The 21,658-nt window shown below is 31.9% G+C and overlaps 1 protein-coding gene across 3 annotated transcripts in view; it reads right to left on the bottom strand.

Annotated features, from left to right (window-relative positions):
- Positions 1-1,476: 1,476 nt before the first annotated feature.
- CadN (neural cadherin) overlaps positions 1,477-21,658 on the bottom strand; it is a 532,539-nt gene continuing 512,357 nt past the window's right edge. For 2 of the 3 annotated variants that reach the window (XM_087149551.1, XM_087149554.1), the window contains 7 exons: positions 19,759-19,939; positions 18,645-18,811; positions 16,645-16,948; positions 15,343-15,523; positions 13,860-14,101; positions 5,636-5,878; positions 1,477-3,642 (listed from right to left, as the gene is read on the bottom strand). In XM_087149551.1, the coding sequence (XP_087005677.1) occupies positions 3,386-3,642; positions 5,636-5,878; positions 13,860-14,101; positions 15,343-15,523; positions 16,645-16,948; positions 18,645-18,811; positions 19,759-19,939 (1,575 nt within the window). In that variant the 3' untranslated portion in view covers positions 1,477-3,385. Of the gene's footprint in view, positions 3,643-5,635; positions 5,879-12,807; positions 13,086-13,859; positions 14,102-15,342; positions 15,524-16,644; positions 16,949-18,644; positions 18,812-19,758; positions 19,940-21,658 lie in introns of all 3 variants that reach the window. The other variant, XM_087149545.1, reaches the window with a different exon arrangement.

The following is a 21,658-nucleotide window of genomic DNA, read 5'->3' as shown; positions in this document are numbered from 1 at the left end:
ATAAGTTCTCATTTATTTTATATGTCATTATATAAGTCCTCGATTCAATTCATAATTCCTTTTATAAGTCCCCGTAAAACTAATAATTCATTTTATAAGACCTCATTCATTTTATAAGTCATTATATAAGCAGAGATGCCAACTGCTCCGGAAGAGTCATAAACGGTAAACAACTACAAACTAAAGTTTGACTAATTTTGCTTACTTTTTGAACGGTATAGCACGATTTAACTATAACAAAGTGGCGAATTATATTAGCTTTCGAATTATTTAGAAATAGTGGTGGATAAAAAACCTAATAAAAATTGAATTTTTTAAACCAAGAATCATACAATAATAAACTACCACTCGAAAAATATTTACTTGCTCTCCGGAGCAAGTTGGCATCTCTGTATAAGTCCTCAATTCAATTTATAATTCATTTTATAAGTCCTCGTAAAACTAACAATTCATTAAATAACTCCTTGATTCAATTTATAATTCATCGATTCCATTTATAATTCATTTTATAAGTACTCGATTCAATTTATAAGTCCTCGTAAAACTAATATATTAATACAGTACAGAACCCGTTATCCAGAAATCAGAAAACCGGAAAACCAAAAAACCGGAACGAAATTTGACAGATTTTCGAGCCATTTTTAAAAAGAAAATTTTTCTTCCTCATAAGATTTTAGGATTTTTTTTTTCTTTTTTGAAAGATATTTACCTTACCATCATTTTGGAAATAATCATTAGTGTATTCCTTCATCGTTTTTTCTTCTTTTTAAGATTATTTCCAAAAAAACATTTTTTTTTGTTGGGTTTAACAATAAACGAACGGCTTTTTGTAGTGATTCAGAAAACCGGAAAAATCAGTTATCCGGAATAGCGATGGTCCCGATCGTTCCGGATAATCGGTTCCCTACTGTAATTCATTTTATAAGTCATCATTCATTTTATATGTCATTATATAAGTCCTAGATTCAATTTGTAATTCATTTTATAAGTCCTCTAATCAATTTATAATTCATTTTATAAGTCCTCGTAAAACAGCCTTAAAGATGCAGTACATAACAAGAGCATAATCGCCGGTATAATAACTTTAAAAAAATGGTTTTAATCACTTTTGAAGACTGACGAAGCAAAGGCTTTTGTGTGGATCTAGTCTTTAATATATGTCCTGGTTTTTTGCATAGGTTGTACTTTGTTTAGAGCCTGTGCTGTGCTATAAAACGAGTTGAAAAACAAATGGTGCAAAACACTACGGAGTGAATCACTTGAGGAGATGTCCTGCGTGTGTATAAGCATTATCTTCCTACATATTTCATGCTAGAATAAAAAATTAACTCATATACGCAGTTTTTATGTAAAAAGTTCCCTAAGCATTCGTTCATTTTCTTGCACACAAGGTTTTACATAAATAACTAGAAATCACATACAAATTCACTTTGACTAATCATGTACAAACAGTAAAACTAAATTTACAAACGTGCCTTTTTGTTGTTGTTGTTAAACTAATAGATACACACGAACATTTTTTTGAAGGGCGTTTTCAGTATAAAATGGAGTTTCAGCTGCACTTCAAAGTTTCTTCTTCTTGCTTTAAATGTTGAGCATAATAAAATGCAATTTATTTTCTTCTTTCGTCTAATTTTTTTATCGTGAAAAAGGTCGATGCAAATGAAGTGACGTATCTCTATTACAAACATTTTAAACTAAAAACTTATAAACATAAAAACTTATTTCATTTTTAATAAATTAAACAAGCAGAAAACGAACAAAGAATAGAGATGTCCAAGCCAAAGGCTGAGCTATATCACTTGACTAGTATAATTCAATCAAGTGCCGTAATTAATGGCAACTAGTCGTATACAATATTCCTATTGGACAATTCCAACAGAAACGTATTCCTATTGGTTGAAACTAGTATCTGATAATTGATGAATTTTCAATAGGCAGGTAAGTGAAGTGACGTCAGCTTAGGCATCTCTATTCAGACTGAACAATAGAACGCACACACAACCAAGTTAAGATTAAGAGTTAACCACGCAAAAAGTAGAAGAGTAGTTTTGATAACGTATCAATAAAGTGTTTACCATTATGAATGTGAATTCTCAATCAGTAATGAGAATATTTATGTTGTAAGGTAACTAAATCATCCAGTTCTTTGCAAACACCAGTCCTCATTTTACACTCCGCCAAGCTAAATGTAAAAGTCTTCAGTATTTTCTAATTAGCCTAACACATTTCAGCCTTATTTCAATGAGCTCATATATTCATAGTCTTATTTCAGTGAACCCATATGTTCATTAGGCTTACTGCTGTGAGCCCATATACTTTTAGGCTAAATACATAATTTATTGCTCCATTAGTCTAATTTGTTTTTGGTAGTTTTCAATATGCTCAGAGTATGGAAAAGCTATTTCAAATAGCCTCATTTAATGTATTATAAGCCTAAGAAAAATTCAGCCGATCCAACTCGTAATTAGCCTACATGGATAATTGCAATGAGCCTAAAAATATCAGGTAGATTAGAAAATACTGAGGATTTTTATAATTAGCCTGGCACATTGTAAAATGCCGATGATGTTAGTGGATTTTTCAGTAAGCCAACTACGCATATGTTAATCTAAACACATCTGATAAAAAAAATTTATAACAGACATAGGTATTTTAGGTTATGTGTGAATGGTTGAGATCAATAATATGGGATATTTCATTTGCACCGACCCATGCTTACTCCAAAAGGGGATTATTGTACCAATCAGGACTGAAGTGGGGGATTATAAGGGAACATTTTTGTTCCTGTATACAGAACATAAAGAAAGCATTTTTAAACATGTCACTCGTATTTTCTTCTTTCACACATACATAAAAGTATCCCTTTTATCTGATTGGTGAAGAGCACTTAATAAAGAGAAGTGTCCAGCGGCGGATGGGATGAATTAAATAAATAAGAGAATCTCATGAATTAAGGTTTACCCCAAGGAACACTTCCAATGAAATTGATTGGAATTCGCTTCACCTTTTTAACACCAGAAGCACACACTCTTCTTCGACTCGGCCAAGGAACAGAGCCACACAAAGGTATCGAGTTCGAACACATTGCGAGTCAATTATCTCGTGAGTTTTCTATTTATATGCACGCACAAAATGTGGAGGGAAAAAAAACGAAAGTAAGAGAGAGAAAGCAATAGACGCTATGCTAAGTATTTTGACATTCAATTGACTGGTTGACACACCTTCGAGATTGTATATTTTGCCTTTTTTTTTGAATAAGTAAATCCCCAAAACTCTTTTTTTTTTTTTAACTGATACGTTTTACCCGGTTTTTCTTTATTTTTTAAAAATCACGCCCTTCCATAGTTGGGAAAATATTTTAAATAAGGTTGACTAGAATCTTTTAATCTTCTTCGCTTTCTCCAGGTCCATACATGTCTGCTAGTTTTTGAAAGCGAGGACCCCATCCGTTGAGGTAGTCGAAATCTTGCTCGTTATCCTCTGTACCCGAAGCCAGAGAGCTAAGGGAACCAGCAGTACTACCACAACCCTCGTAAGCGTAGTTTCTGAGATCGTCGAAGGGAGGGGCGTTTGGATCGTTGTCTGCTTTGTCCAAATGATCTCGGATGAAGTCTCCTACCCCGTCCGTTCCAGGAGGCACTGCAACACAACAACAACAATCAATGCATCTCATAAACAAGAAATAAAACATATATTGTTAACACACAATGATGATTGGCCCAAAACGTTTGCGTATTACTCTGCCAAAGGTTCTTCGCAAAGAACCACACATTTAGAGCCATTATAGAGCAGAAATAAGACATTTTCTCACCTGCTATTGTCTAGTAGTAGCATTTTTAATACTGGCCACCTTTTCAAAAATTGAAAATTCTCAACTATTTAAAAAAAAAACTAACATAAAGCATTTCTCAAAATATGGTTAACACTACTGGGTTTACTTCTAACCACCTGATTCTTTTTCTAAAAGTTCCCTTGAAATTTTGAACCAGCTACTGGGTTCATTTCAACCCACCTGATTCTCTTTCTAAAAATCCCCGTGAAATTTTGAACCAGCTACTGGGTTCATTTCTACACACCTGATTCTCTTTCTGAAAGTCCCCTTTAAATTTTGAACCAGCTACTGGGTTAATTTCTACCCATCTGATTCTCTTTCTCAAAGTCCCCTTGAAATTTTGAACCAGCTACTGGGTTCATTTCTACCCACCTGATTCTCTTTCTCAAAGTCCCCTTGAAATTTCAAACAAGTTACTGGGTTCATTTCTACCCACCTGATTCTCTTTTTAAACGTTCCCTTTAAATTTTGAACTAGCTACTTGGTTTATTTATACCCATCTGATTCTCTTTCTAAAAGTCTCCTTGAGATTTTGAACCAGCGTAAAATATCCATTACGAGAATGATTACAGTCTTCCTGTGTAATAACTAATACGAGAAGTTGAAATAACGTGTTTTGGAGCGAATGGGGTACATTTTTGGCAAAAGTGGTGATTAACAAACAAATTTAAAATCGCCATTTCTTTTATATTTGGTTGTCCTGTGGTTAATGGTGAACGACAGTTTTGCCCTATAGGTGCTACTAGAATGTCTGGTGAATACATTGTTAGAAAGTTTGAAGAACGCTAGACAATGGAATATCGTGCACATCTGCTGCAATGTTAACCATGATATAATACAAATTAAAGTAACTTAAAACTTTATTGTAAGAGTACTAATGATTCAAATTAACCCTTAAGGTTTTTCTGTGAGTTTGCACTTGTTGAAAGAACCGATGTTATGATTGAATGCCAAACCGATTTTTCTGAAAGTGTAGATTATAATTGTCAAAAAATATCATAATGCGAAAATAGTTTTGATAAATTTTTTAACAAAGCTTTTAACCATTTGGCTTAAGCCGTTCTTATTATTTTATTTTTAAAAAGAATATTTTTTTCTATTATGTTAACTATTTATTATATTTGCATTTTTCTAACAAAAAAGAAGTTTTAAAATACAGAAATATGCTCCCAAAAGGACTTTTGATTCTATTCGAGCTCTAAGCTAACTCGTATTCCTCGCGACACTATCGTATTTCAGTAACTATCAGCAAGAAGGTCTTATTAGGTTCAAAATATTTAGTATGGTACATAGTCGAACCAATTTTTCGTAAAGTGTATTCCATAATATCAATAGAATAGAACATACTTATCCCTAAGGATTCGATTCTATAAGAAAGGGTGCTATTTATGTGAGTGTGTTACATAAATTTTACAGGTTAAATAAAATAATTAAAATGAGTTGAATATACACATTGCATGGAGTTAAAAATATGTCTAATAACATTACAATCTGAAAATTATAAAAAACTTTTTTTTACAAGTATTTTTAAAATAATTTTACATTCTTTTTAAACGGAATAAAATTTTAAATCATGATGAACCACGTTATCATTCAAATCTTCTACAATCTTAATATGGTTTCAAGTTGAACCATATTATTGTTTCTTAATCTTGATTAAATGATATTATGGTTGAACTTGACATGAAACAATATTCCACTTAACTTGCTTTAAATTTACACCGTATTATGGTTCAAACTACCGATATTATGGTTCAACGTCGAATACATATGAAATAGAATATGAGGATGGTATCTTACGTTGCCTTTGTCGATTATCTTTAATGATGGGTTTTTCGGGCTTAGCACCGAGAGGCGTTCCCGTAGCGGCGTCTATGGGAATGCGTAGAGGGGTGATGTCGTAGGCGTTCATATCGTCTTCTCCACCCCCTTCATCGTCGTAACTGATGATGTTCTCCCTCACATCATCATCAACATCCCCGTGACCGTACTTCTGGTTGGGTCTCCTGTTTCGAGTATAGGCCACAATCACCAGAACCAAAACTGCAATGGAACAAAATAAATATTAGGATTTTATCGTGTTATGTTATATTGTATAATATTATGATTTTATTGTTTTTATGTTGTCAGTAAAAGTACCCAAATTTTTACTGACAAATAAATATTTTTTTAATTTTAAAACATAGGATGCGTTGAATACACAATGTGAATCAGGTGGAACTTCTAATTCGGTTTGAATGTTTATGTTTGCCTCATAAGTAAGGCCATCTCCAAAGCAAGGAAAGAGGTTCAAATCTTCAGGGGATAGAGCGTTCGCCTTCCAATGAGGTGAACCGGGTTGGAATCCCAGCGATGGCTGATCGATACGAATTCCGCAGCTGGCTCGCACCGACCACAGGGTTAACGTAAAATATCCTCTGTGTTAGACGGAGCATGGGTTAGAGTCTCCTCGCTGTCAGGCTAACAGTGGGAGGGTTTCGTGGTTTTCCTCTCCATGTAACTCGCATGCGGGTTAGCTCCACAAAGGCGAATTTCTCCCAAAGCCTGATCCAGGGGTTCCCTTGCTTTCTGGGTTGGATTCAAGATTACAGGGTTACTGAGTTGAACATTGGTAGTCGTAAACCCGAAATTGAGTCGGCTGTTCACCGACGGTTATAAAAATTACTTAGCACCCTCTGCTCTGTGTATGTTTAAGAAAGGGAAAAAGCACTTGGCACAATAAGAACCAGTTTATTTTCCAATTCAGAGCAAAGATAAGGCCTTTATGAGGAAAATACTTAAGTTTTGATTTTAAGCTCGATTAACAGTTATCTCTTATAGGTACGACCTATACACACAAAATGAAAATTTGACCAGTTGTTCATTCTATCAGTTTTACTCTATAATTTATGCACCCTTTTTATGTCGATATGCATTTATACAGTGTCGGAAGTAATAAAACTTTACATATTTTGTTAAAAGAAGTGATTTGAATAATTTTTAATATTTTTATGTTCTCCAAAATTTGTCAGTATTTTCTTTCTTGATATTCAAGTGTCTCGTATGCGTAAATTTATGCTATAAATTTGGTTTTAAATACTTAAAAATAAAAAACTTTGCTTTTAAAGTTCTACTACCTCTTTAGATGTTACTTCAAATAAAAAAAAATTGCTTTAGATAATTTTTCCAAGTGCTAAAATTTTATGTTTAGTAAAAATCTTATTCCGTGCAATAAGTAACCGTATCTCAATTTAGTTTGTGTGCTAGTGCCAGAAAAAAAGAAACTATTCTGTTGCAGCTGTATTAAATATGTCAGTACTGTAAGCTTTACGATTAATCGTATATTTCTTTTTGCAACTAATCCTCTATGGATTTGCCTAAATATGTACGAGTTAAATAGCTAAACTTTCTATAAAAAGTAAAACAAAGATAAACGAAGCATTTTTTACAAATGAATTTTTCTATCTAGAGTAAGGCAACAATATAGTAGACCGCTCCGAAAAATAGTTCAACAATTCATGGAGAGATGGCGCCACACATTCTCCACAAAATAGCAAGTCACGCCGCAATGGTTGCAAAAGTAAAATAAACCTTATTTATTGTTCAAATTATTTTAAGTCCTCTAAGTAAAGAAAACGAGTAACTTCCTAGGAAAAATAACGAGTAACTTCCGATGAAAAATAACGTAAGCACAAAATTAATTTAAAATAATCAAATTTTCGAAAGAAAAAAAAAATTATAGTGTAAATTGTCTAGCTGCAGTGTTTCCTTACGCCAACTTATACTTTGATTTTATTGTATTCAATAATTGTTTTTACCAGATATAAATAATTATATAATACAAATGTAAACAATTTAGTTTTATTTGTATTCAATAATTATATTTTTGACGTCATCGTATTTGATATTTATCTTTGACAATCATCGCAATTTTATCGCATTTTATAATGATAGCATTATTAAAGTATTCCATAATTATTGTTGTCAGCAACACTTTCATCATATTTGATATTTATCGTTATCTACAAACATCGCGATTTTATTGAATTTAATAATTATCGCGATTATTCATCGCGGTTGCATTTCATTTTTAAGGCGATATTAACTTCTTCTATTATCGATCCTTATAGTAAAAGGTAGTATTCATATAGAATGCTTTTTAAAAATATTTTTTTTTCGCGATGTTTGAAAAAATATTATTATCGTCACCGAATTTTTTTATTTAGTAAAACGTACTATTTTATATAAAATGTTATTGCTATGTCTATTAAGTTTTAACCGTTTAAATGTTAAAGTTTAAACTGTTAAAATAAACAGCTATTAAGGTATTCAATAATTATCGTTGTCAGCATCAGTTTCGTCGTATTTGATATTTATCGTTGTCTACAAACATCGCGATTCTATTGAATTTAATAATTATCGCGACATTATTGCATTTCATTTTCAAGGCGATACTTTTTCTACTATACATCTTTATCGTAAAAGATAGTATTCCTACAGAATGCTTTTTGAAAATATTTTTTCGCGATGTTTAAAAAAATATTATCTTCACCGAACTCTTTTATTTAGTAATACGTACTATTTTATATAAAATGTTATTGCTGTGTCCATTAAGTTTTAACCGTTAAAATAAACCGTTATTAAGTTATTCAATAACTATCGTTGTCAGTAATACTGACATCATATTTAATATTTATCGTTGTCTACAAACATTGCGATTTTATTGAATTTAATAATTATCGCGATATTATTGCATTTCATTTTCAAGGCGATACCTCTTCTATTATCCATCTTTATCGTAAAAGATAGTATTCCTACAGAATGCTTTTTAAAAATTTTTTTTTCGCGATGTTTAAAAAAATGTTATTATCTTCACCGAACTCTTTTATTTAGTAATACGTACTATTTTATATAAAATGTTATTGCTGTGTCCATTAAGTTTTAACCGTTAAAATAAACCGTTATTAAGTTATTCAATAACTATCGTTGTCAGTAATACTGGCATCATCATATTTAATATTTATCGTTCTCTATAAACATCGCGATTTTATTGAATTTAATAATCATCGCGATATTATTGCATTTCATTTTCAAGGCGATACTTCTTCGATTAACGATCTTTATAGTAAAAGATAGTATTCCTATAGAATGCTTTTTAAAAATATTTTTTTCGCGATGTTTAAAAAAATATTGTTATCGTCATCGAACTCTTTTATTTAGTAATACGTACTATTTTATATAAAATGTTTTTGTTGTGTCGAGTAAGCTAAGATTTCCAATTCCAACATAATGGTGTGTGTGCATTGCATTCTAAATAGTAGTAAGAAATTTACATGCGGATGATGGATTGCCTTTCATAATAATTGCTATTCTGCTTCAGAAGCTCTCAGATCTGTTTACGTGTGTTCGATACAAGGGAAATGTATAATGTAATGGAAACATTTAAAGTATCTTCAATAAATCCCGAATGTAGATCAAGAGATAGTTTAAATCTGACAACGAACTAGAGTTACTACTTACTTTAGATAAAACATTTAGAGTTGTAAGCGAATACGATTGCAGGCTTGTTTATAAAACATGTGAACTTTTGGAGATAATAATAAAATGCTTTTGTATGAGTTTATATACAGTCCCTGGGAAAATTTTAATTATCAGGTGATACTATAGGGGAGAGTGGGGTCAATTGTAACATTTTTTACTTAACTATTTTTAACTAACAAAAAATCCAATATGTTATTAGTATTAATTGACAGACGAGTAAAGTAGACTATACTCTATTAGAAAAAAAATAAATACCTTATTTTAAATGTTATTATATTAGTTATTAACAATTTTTGACAGTCGTGCACTTGTTACAATTGTCCCCACTTACGGGGTCAATTGTAGCAGTTCATAAATTCAACTAAAACATAGTTAATTATACATATTATCATAGTTGTGATATATTTTTTTATTGCTCAAAATAGTAGTGATATTTTAGGAGTAAAAATAATAATGAGCAGAAACCTAAAGGGTTAAACTTTTAACTTTAAGGGGTTAAAAATTTTAATTTATGCTGTGAAAGGTGACAAATAAAATAATGCACATGCAACATAATATAAATGATATAGGAAACTATTGGTGGTTCTTATAGAGTTAAGTAAAGGTTTGTAAACACAAGATTATTTATTTTCAGCTGTTACAATCGTCCCTTTACTTATTGTTACAATTGTCCCCAAGACGCCATTTCACCTTCATTTGTTAAAAACAATGCTAGTTAATTAAGAAAACTAATTCTTTTTTATTGAAATGATAATTAAGGTGCCCACTTACATATTCGGTTAATAATTTTTATTTGTTTAAACAAAATTACTTTGTTACAATATAAGATTCTAATACCAAAAAAAGTACTTGCGTAGCGTGAAAATATCTTTTGTGATGTAGCTCTTTCAAAAGTACATAAAAATGGTTGCCAGCTGGGGTGTACATGTAGATTTATTAAATACACCTTGTCCGCCACCTAGGAACCAAATCTAGAACCCGACACTCGAAATTTTTGCTCTGTTACAATCGTACCCTGTTACAATTGACCCCACTCTCCCCTACAGCTTTATTGTTTATACGTGACTGAAACAGGTTTGCACTTGTTTACATTCGTATATCAATGGGTTAACAATGTAATGCAATACGTAAAAAATAAATAGGAAGTATATAAAAATTCTCCTAAATAAAACCTCATTACATGTATGTTTAAATATTAAAGTATTGCCTATAAACTCGTGCAAAACATGAAATTATTAAATAAAAACTACAGTGCGTCTAAAAATTTGGTCTAATTATTACAATATGCTAATATAATACTTGATATAATAAATATTCTATATTTATATAATATATCGTTTAATTTGTCCAACCATCGAATTTATATTATATATCGTCTAATTTAACCCATTGAAACACGAACGTAAACAAGTACAAACTGGTTCACAACATAAAAACAATAAAGCTGTATAGTATCAACTGATAATTAAGATTTTACATAGAATCTTATGGTGTGTCTAATAGTTTGGCCAGTGTATCAGAATCTGAATAATATCAGAAATATGTTATTGTCCTGCATCAACTATACTCTTTCGTATAAAGTCTAATAAAAATATATTTAATCAGGCTGTTATTTCTCAAAATGTGCTCTTCAACATTCTATGGAGAATGTTAAAGGGGTAAAAAACAATACTCAGGATTCCAGAGCAAAATCATTCTTAGATCGGCCTCCTTACTCTAAGAATTCCAGATGATAACATACGCTGTAATGCTCAGAACAATTTCAGTACATCTGTATGTATGTTAGCAATTTATTTATTCTTAGCTGTATTTTATGTTGCTAACTATATTTCCATTAGTGAATAATTCTGTTTCTATAAATACCTTCTGTATGCATCATGCAAAGTCTCTGAAGCTTTTTTTCTCAAACATACTCTTGCTTAGTTAATTTACAGACATATATATTTTTATTATCGGTTGGAGATTCTGCAATTCGCTAGAAAAAGCTTCGTTCAACCAGTTCATAGAAGCGTAAGCATCATAGAAAATTATGAGAAATAGTTATTCTTGGAATGAGCAAGAATTTCACTGATGCGATTCAAATCGATTGATATCTTTTTTTTTTATCGAGACATTAAATGATGCAGTTTATGTGAGAATTTCAGCGCAACCAGTATCAAATTCGTCTTTTGAATTATTGGATGTTTAGTTACATCATATCAAGGGGATTGATATCAGTATTATTGTTTCATCTCAAATATGATTTTGATTTTAAAGTTTATTTTGTTTCGAAAAGAAAAAAAAATGATTACGTGCGTAACTTATTTTTATGATCTTCACCAGTTTGTACTGCCTCATTCACATGATAGAAACGTAAGCAGCATAGAGAATTATAAGCAAATGCAATCTTGGAAAGTACTGGTACTGTGATGATAAGCAGTTGGAGGCTGATTAAGTATTGTAATTTACATGAGAAATGTGTCACAATCTTACTGAATTTATATTACAGAACTTATTTATCTGGGACTTTTTTTTAGATAGCTAGCACACTGCCTAACCATTTCCATAGCATTATTTTTTTAAAATAATATTTTAAGAAAATGAATAAGATTTTTTTAGCAACTAAGATTTCGTTCCACAGACAGATGTTCCATTGGGAAATTTGTACTAATATTATAAATAATTTACTGTAACTATATTTAAGAATAGCTATAAAGTTTTGTGATACTAATCCGTATTAAAACAAATCTTCTGTGCGATGAAATCAATATTAGAAATACGACGAATATAAAATTTTTAAAACTCTTACCGATCTCTTTCATTTAGAACAGAGAGCGTAGCCAAATCCTTCAACAAAAAATAAGCACCTTTTAAGCACTCAAAAAATTTTTTAAGCACTATATACACTAACAAAAGGAAAATTAATTTTCAAAGACTTCACATGATCATGATAAAATGACTAGTTTCTGACAAAGAACTTTTTTTTTTGATTATATTAACCTCAATAAAAAGATCCAGAGATTTTTCGGTTCGATTTCAAAGGGTGTAAAAAAGAAGCTGCTTGAAATTGAGAATATCTTTCAAAATGCAGCAGAGTTACACATGACAAGAATTTCTCCGCAAATATTTCATCAAATATGTAAAATGATTGGCGCTTTCATGCGCTATAGACTGACGGTAGGCCTAAATGGATTGTGGTTGAATGAATTGTGAAAACATTGAAAAGAACAATGTGAAGAGTACAATGTGAAGAGCAATGTGAAGAGCTTTTGCATAATACGTGGCGAAAATCGACTTTGTAAAAAAAAATAATCTCCTTTTCGAAAAGGGAAAATTAAGCACTTTTTAAAAACACCCTATTGAAAAAGTACCTTTAAGAGCTTTAATAAACGAAAAACGAAAATAAACACCTTCAAGCACTTTTTTTTTACCACGTAGAAGAAACACACATAAAATTGTTAATTATCTCTTACTTAAGAGAGTTGCAACCGAAGCCACCATAATAGCCAATGCTTCATAGCTCAAGACCAGTACAGAAGCACTGTTCACGTGTTCGGTCTCCTTCTTGAGAATATTCTCGGCACAACTGCAGTTGAAGCAGAGTTCTTTGGTGGGGCAGACGCAGAAGAATCCACGCCCACTCACCAAGTTATGACACTTGCTGTCTTGGACACAGGGATGGTCTTCGCATTCATCTTTATCGATGCATTGCTTACTGTCCGAAGGATTCCTTGTCAGGCCACTTGGGCAGCTGCACGCGAGTGAGGGAGACAAAAATAATAAAACGAAATAAAAAGCATGTGTGGCAACAAAAACTGACCCGAAATAAATCTCCACAAATTAACTGTTTCGAATCGATGAGGGTACAGTCGAACCACCCCGCTATAGTGAACATTCTGCTGACGACCCAGCAGTAAGTCACTATATCCAAAAGCTTAGAAAAAATATTTTTGCTTACAGCAAATTTCTGTCTATGGTGAAAATTTTAATCGAAACGTTAAATAAACATTCAAAATATTCTCCTCTCCTTATAAGGAATTTTTCGATGGTTATCGTTTTTATTTCAGTCTTTTTAAATAAATTTGCAGTTCAAAGTTTGAATTTCCGTAAAGTAAATTCACTTTCCCACGCGCCTATTTTTAAAATCACTCGCGTGATTCAATCCAGCAAAATAACTCATTTTAAACACCCTTTATAATGTGCATTGTTTCGTTTTTAATTAAAAGTCCTAATTATACACCTTTAAACTTATCACATAGACCTAATCATTTCGTAAAAATTATTTAAATACCTGCAAATAGAAAATTTGAGTCCATTATAAAGGAACTACAAATTTCTCAGCTGGTCGCTATAAGCTTATTAAATAACATTAGTTAAACAGCAGTTCAGATGGGATCACTAAAAACTTCCTCTCTACCCGATTTTCAAATATATCCTGGGTTCGTTATAGCGGGGCATTACCTTAAGACAACAGAGATATTCAATCGGATCAATTCTTGTTGTCCACTTATAGACCAACACTTACTAAGTATATTGAGCAGACAGATTAGTATGGCAGCCAGGGCAGCCATGCTAAGACGCATGACTTTTTCTTCGTGCCTCGCACCGCAGTAAAGGCCTCCAAAACCATCGGGGCAAACGCAATAGTAACCCTCACCGTTAGGTAAGTTGACACAACTGCCGCCGTTTAGGCAAGGATCACTTAAGCACTCATTGGCGTCAGTGCAGTTCTTACCATCTTCAGTAATGGTGAAACCTTCAGGGCACCTGCAGGGGAACATTCAGGTTTGGAAAAAGGTTATGTTAGGTTAGAGTGGAAAGACGGTTAAAAAAGCAACATGATGAAGCATCGGCACACAGAAAAAGTACCAAACATACATTATTCAAAAAACGACAATGAGCATGCGTACATGAAAAGCATTTCAACATTATTAAAAATACTCAGTTACAGAGAAACACTTCACACAAAATTAGTTTTAATGTAATAGATATATTGAATTTTGTGAGTTCTCGATTGAGGGAAAATTAAATCAATTAAATAAAAATAAAAAATTACTATCTGCAAACACACAATTTAAAGTACTAACATATCTCGTACAAGAATATTAGCGTTGGTTTTTCACCTTATCTTAATGATGCTACAGCACAAGAGACTAAAGGATTTAGATAACCAAGAATGGCTAAAATTAAGCCTCCGCCAAAAACTGAAAATTAAAATTGTGTTTAGAAACGAGAAAGGACATTGGTCAACGGTACTTGTACTATCTTGAGTTATAATAAAATTTAAGAACGGATGAATCTAAGAACATTCTAAGGTTACATATAGTCCCTTTCAGATGACAGAGAGGAAAGCCTGCGTAAATGAAGAGTTCTCAAGTGCGCAAGCTAGCTAAAAAGCGTATTATTTGCCAGCAATTGATTTGTTAATATGTATTTACATGTACGCGCGTATTCATTTGTCACCACAAAAGCTATAAAAAGTTAGCTTAAAGCAGGGTTAAATATTAACGGGGTTTAAATTAAATCTCGTTCAATACACGTAATTTTATATGAGTCGTAGGTTTATGAAAATATCTGGCTTTCTGTACCGTGCAAGGGTGATTGGAAAATATCTGTAGTATTTTCTAATGTGCTTGAAATTTCTCTTAGATTTATTACAATCAGTATAATTAAGAAACGCGTGAAGAATTAATCAGACTGATCATGCTTAAGGTTCTTGTAAAGAACTTTTAAAAAGGCTAATTGCAATAAGCCCTCACAACTTTTCGTTTATTGCAAACTGACTGAAATCAATCAGGCTAAATTAAGCAATGTATGACATATTTGGCGCATTGCAAAATACCATAGATTTTAAGTATGAGGTTTTTTGAGAGTTTATATCTTATCTTTTTAAAGATTTTAAAAGTCCCTTTTTACCGTATTTGTGCTTATGAGCAATGGACGTTGCTTTGCGATGAACATGTTGTAGAAGTCAAATAAAGCTTTTAAAACTATGGTGGAAAGCTTACCGGCACTCGTGTAGCATCCATAGATCGAGGCATATGAAGGGTTTAGGGCAGATGATGCCCTGACAGGGGTTGTTGGATGGACACTTGTTGATGAGGTTCCTCCACTCTAGGACGGCTGCGTTCTCTGAACCATTCTCCATCGGGAGATAACGTTGATCCAGGCGGATATCATTCATACAACCTGTTGTTTATTTTTGGAAGATACAACCAAAATTTAGAAAAATGGATTCAATTATTTGAAGTTGAAATATGCTTCTAAAAAAATAAAAAATTACGGTTTTCTGCAGTGACTGCTCTTAATATACAGTTTTGGAGTTCACGTAAAATCTGGCGCTAACATTTCACATTATGTAGCAAATTGATACTTATGTGAGAAGAAGAAAAACTGTTTTTAAACTATGAACACTCGTAATTTTGTTCGGCAAAAAGTAAAGAATGGAAAATTATCAGAAACCATCTTGTCTAGCAAGATTGGAATGCTACAAATAACTAAATACACTTGCTACAAATAACCTGTAGTACTTTATTCACGTTGCACTAGAGTTGCACAATGGGCTATTAACGACGGTCTAGGAAGCATCCGCAAGGTTGATCCGAAGACATGCCATCACAACTTTGATTCCCTACTGAAGGGCTTCCGCTTTGGTAACTCGACGACCTCCACGCGAATTCAAATAATTTACGGTAAGAAAGTTAAACGAGGTCCGATACCACGCACCCACTGTCCTTTCGCTGGCTGGTCAAAGTGGGTAAACGACCTTTAAGCTTTATTCTTAAAATAACTAGTTGTAGATGATTTTAACCCCTTGGTTGTCAATATTAACCTTATTAGGGATTAGCTGACATGATCATTTCCAGCCATATTGATAATTTTTACTTTTTAATCTGCATTTTTTTTATTATAAAGCTCTTAATTGTAAATTACATAAGTTCAAGATGGTATTTTGAGAATGATCTAGATTTGATAAACTGATTTTTTCCAAGTTACCGGATTAAATGTAAAGTTTTATTGTAAGAGTTAAGCGCCTGATATAAATTTTTAGCTTAAAATCTTATTTCATAGTAATTTTAAGTCGTTTATAGGAACATTTATCACAAATAAAGAGTGCGCATGCTAGCAGTTTTTGCTCTCAATATAAATAGACATAAACAGCATTTCACTTTCCGATCCTACGGAAGAAATGACAAGATCTCAAATAAAAGTGAACGACGTCCTTCGATTTTGCAAATAAGCGTCCTGAATTATTTAATTCTTTTTGAAACCGAATTAAATGAAATGGCCTTATTTGTTACTGTACTGACCTTCTTGGAAGTCATTGTCGACGACCGTGACTCCAGGCCCCACATACTGTACATCACCGCCAGCGATGACATTCTGTTTCTCAATCATCATCAACTGATGTTGACCTTCGTACTCCAGAAGCTCGTTGTACCTGCGGCCACCGCCGCCATCGACGGACATACTGGCCGTACTGCCGTGTCGTAGGACTCGGACCGTATGCCACTGGCCGTCACTCACCTGCACATTAGGTAACCAAAGCTCGTGCTCATCCGATGATCTCAGGTGGTTGAGGTTAAAGCGAAGGCGCAGCTTTTTATCTCTGATCTGAATGAGAAAAAATCATTTAAATTAATTACAAATGACTTCCAAATACATTTAATATTGCGAACTGTTTTTGTTAGAAAATAGACAGTTCAGCCACACGTTGACAACAAAATAACCTAAATTACACTTTGAACTATACGTGTGGCAACATGTTTACTACAACTCTTATAGTGAGTTCATTCCTGGTTTAGTAATATTGTCCACAAAATAAGTATAGGATGTCTAAGCTGACGTCACCTTCCCTACTTGTCCACTGGAAATCCATCGATGATCAATGAGCTACAGCTAGCAATCAATGGAAATATGCTTCTATTCATATTCAATAGAATATGAATCGTCCAAAAGGAATGGTGCAAACGACAATTGATTTATTCCACTTAGTGATGTAGTTCAGCCTCGGGCTTGGACATCTCTACTTCAAAAAAATTAACGGTTTAATCTACATACTTTAAACTTTGATATTTTTCAATCTATAGTTAGTATTCATTTTGTTAGGTTGTCTCAAGTAATAATTTAAGTAGAGTTGAATAGTTATACGTTATGAATTTATTTAGAATAAATTTCTATTTTCATAGAAATAAAAACTTAGTTAGGGAATAATTTAGAAGTTTTAAACATAAATGGTGCAGCGTATGGTCATAACAACTATTGGTGACGGAGCTTGCTTTTTTCAAGCTAATTTTTCTAGCAATATGGTGAGTGAGAAAGTAGTACTGCGCGGAATGGAGAATATGAAGGAATTTTTTTAAAATCTTATCTCAGAAATGGAGATTTGTAAGGGAAGGTTTTTTATCTTCCTACTATGTGCGATTTTGGATAAATAAAAACGAAGTAAATTGGAGACATCACAACATTTAATATACACAGTTATTTACAAGTTAATATAAAATATATAAATCCATTAATACTTTTACATCCCAATGTCTGGAACGTCAATATAGTAATTATTATTATTGAGTTGTCTTAGCAACGTTGTTTTTTATTTTTCATAAAACTAAATATAAATGCTTGTTATGTTATTGCTCTTGCGCACCACAGATTATTTTAATTCTTCTGCTGTCAACTATTCTTAAATGTCCTGAACTCATACTTACGGTGTTCTTTTGTGATTTAATGGCTGTCTGATAGTTTTTTTTAATTATTACTAAAATATTCACTGCATGAATAACTCTTAAAAATAGTTAAAATTGAAATCGTAATATTTTCGAGTGGGCAAAGACACGGGTAAAAGCTATTACGTGAAAAAAAAACTGGTAAATTTATTGTTTATAACTAATTAAGGTGTTAAGGACAGGTTGAAGAATTAGAATATTTAAATATAGTTGTGCTGTGTATTTTGCTTGGTTGCCATTAAAGTTTATATGATGTGGAAGTAATTTTAAAAGGTGACCAAGTTGGTCGCCAAAGGCGGCTAGTTATATGTTTGTTCAGTTAATCTTTATATTTTTTAATACTGTCTTTTTTTTCAATTTTAGACTCATAGTCTACTATCATAACATACATATTTATTAGTAGTTATTCTTATGTTTAATGACTTTACTTTTTAGAGTAATATTTTTAGAATATATCTTTCTACTTCTTAGAACATATTTAGTTCGGATCTTGTTATCTCGAAATTTTTTTAGCGTCCCTTCCACCTGGAGATATCGAGAGCATAGTGCACTTTCATTATATGAATAAAGATTAGTGGACGTACTTCAAGTATGCAGTACTCTCGTCCATGTTTGCTGGTGGCTCGAAACAGTTCTCCGTGTTTCTGTCTCGTCCGGAATTGCAGTTGGATGTCTGTCTTGTAAGGATCCGGTTCGAAAGAGAGAGCGTATTTAATATAACTATTCTGCTGGAACATCTTAGAAATCGTTTCTGAAAATTAAATGATAAGAATTAGAAAAAATAGTAACGTGGTAGTTGAGGTAAAAGCGTTCAGTCTGGTTTTCAAGATTTGTTTTTGAACCGAGAAAAGTCACGGCTTTTGTACCAAGTAAAACTATAATTTTAAATGAGATATTTTGTGGAAAAGATTGGACGTATAGATATTTTTTACAAACAAAATATAACTGAAAATAAAAAAAAATCAAATTATGACTAGATTTTTATAAAAATTAATAACTAATTATTATTTTCATTGTTTGTTATTTTCCATTTTCTCAGATGCGAACTCTTAAAATTGGCAGAAAATGATATTTTAATTAGCTAAGAAGAAAATAAACTCATGATCGCGATAAATTAATAAATAAAAAAAAATATAAACAATTGATTAAACTTGATTATTTGTTTTAGTTATTTTTAAATATTGTACATGAGAAGTTTTTAAATTTTTTTTGCATAGTTTTAAATTTTTCCCCGCAAGTGCTAAAAGAGACTATACCGCGCTTAACGCTTGGTCAAAATTAAAAATTACATTTCGTACGTTTAATTATGCTAACTTTCATATGTTTAAATTACATTTCGGCATGTTTTTCCGTGAGACTTATATAAGAATGTTTGTAAAAAAAGTATATTGCAAGTTTGTTTACCAACGATCAACCACTGTTTTTTATTCCATTGCTTGAAAGCAAAAAAAGAAAAAAAACATACGATTTTAACAAACTAGAAATTATTTATTTAAAAAAATGAATAACAATTTGTATGAACTCCTGCAAAGTTAAGGCTTACGAATAATTTCAAAAATATATTTTATCTCAGTGTTCTCAACATTCCAGCAAAATTACTCCGTGCCAGAAGTTGCCATCCGGGACCTAGAGGATAAAAAGAGGCTTAGTTCTAGGCCTAACTTAAAAGGCTTAGAACAAACTTCCAAGGATACTCACCTTTATCACACCGACTACCGAAGTAGCCAGGATAACAAGTGCATTTGGCAGAATTGTAGGTACCAACGCAGGTACCGTGCTCACATTGCCGAGTAATGCTGTTACTTTGGCACGCATCGTCTGCTGGTTTGCATCCCGGACTGCTGGCTGAGCTGCTGCCCGGATTTCCAAGATCATACATCTGGAACGAGAAAGAAATCGAAACAGGTTCATTTAGACAAGTGGACTTATAAAGAGAGAATTTTATTTTATTTCTAAACTGGCGTTGAACAGCAGACCCAATTTTGAGTCTAAAATTATCAAAGTTACTAGCCTTAATTTTGAACCTAACTCAGAAGACAAGAGAGTTCCTGGATCTAACATTGAGACAATCTAGACACTGTAGCAGGGGTGGCGAACCTTTATACACCAAAGCGCCAATTTTTCTAAAAAATTGTTTAATGAGGTCATAGAGGTGCCTTCAAATAATTTTGACTTCGTGATTATTGAGAAAATAATAATACTAAATACTATCAACTCAAAACTCTTTATTTACATTGAAAAAAAAAACATTTTGCCATGTCTTAAATTAAAACAACTTAAAGTAACATCAGTGAGACTTCTGTTGCTGCAGATTAGATGACAATAACTTATATTAAGTTGTAAGATGTTAGTTTAAGCAGGACTGTTATTTTTTTTTTTTGCTAGTTATTTATTTTTAGCTTGTTTTTATGGTTATTAATTGTTTTTTAGCATTAATTGTCAATTTTTTTATTAATAATTGCTTATTATTTTGTTTGTTATTGTGAATTTTAATTTAATTGTTACATATGCTTCATAGTGTAATAACATTTGTGTAATAATAATTCATAAACCTGTAATAACAATTGTGATCGGTGGCGTGCCCAAAATATTGTGTCTCGTGCCATAAATGGCACGCGTGCCATTGGTTCGCCATCCCTGCACTATAGTGTCATTTAATGGAAATAACGGAGAGGAAAATCTCTCACGGTCATGCCGTCAGCAAGGGTATTATAGCCAATGATCATTCTACCGCTGAGGATATTTAATGTGTGTACAGAATTTGTATCAGTCATCCATTGATGCTGGGATTCGAACCTTGGTCAGTCATTGGGGAGTTTAATAATTGTCTTTTTCATCTTTGTACTTAATCATTAAGATGAACTTAGAGAGGTGGACAACTTCACTTTTTTGCTGCATGCTGTTGACTCACTATCGAGTAGTCCATTAATAATTTTACCCAATCAATTATTAACTACGATTAATTATTAACTAAAACCAAAATATTTAATAGTACTTATTAGGTGGAAAAAAATGGAAAATAAATTTCAATTGTAGTTTTGAAAATAAAATATTTTTCTTCAAGAATTACAAGTATAAAATTTTAACTTAAACTTTTAAATTTAAAAAAAAATCCTCACAATGCACTTTAATAACTACAAAACGTTGGAAAATAGGAAATCGAAATATAAGCATACAGTTTTTCAAAAAATATGTTGTAATTCAACAATATGATTTTAGAATTAAAAGCAAACAATCTTAAAAATAATTACATAAAAATAAATAGCTGTATAAAAAAAGAAAACCCGCGAAAAAAGCTAAAGAATGATTTTTTTAATGAAATATTTCATATGTTTAGTAAATAAATACGCTAACAAAAGAAACAAAAGATCGTCATAGGAAATTAATATTTGAAAACACGGATGGGTCAATCTTAGATAGTAAAAAATGCGAATTAAACAAGTTAACAATGAATTTTTTTCATAAATTCTTTTCAAACGTTAATAAAAATGTAAAAAAAAGAGAAATTTCAATATTTTAAAAAATTTGAAAGTCGTAAATGCCATTACCAAGACTTATTAAGCCTTAATTTTGATTCTTTAAACCTTTATTTGAAGGA

Source organism: Parasteatoda tepidariorum, chromosome 1 (genome assembly GCF_982258835.1).
Source record: "Parasteatoda tepidariorum strain Cologne lab strain chromosome 1, Ptep-v5.0, whole genome shotgun sequence".
Classification (NCBI taxonomy): Eukaryota; Metazoa; Arthropoda; class Arachnida; order Araneae; family Theridiidae; genus Parasteatoda; species Parasteatoda tepidariorum.
Note: the sequence above shows the minus strand (reverse complement) of the source record. Positions and strands in the feature narration are given on the sequence as shown.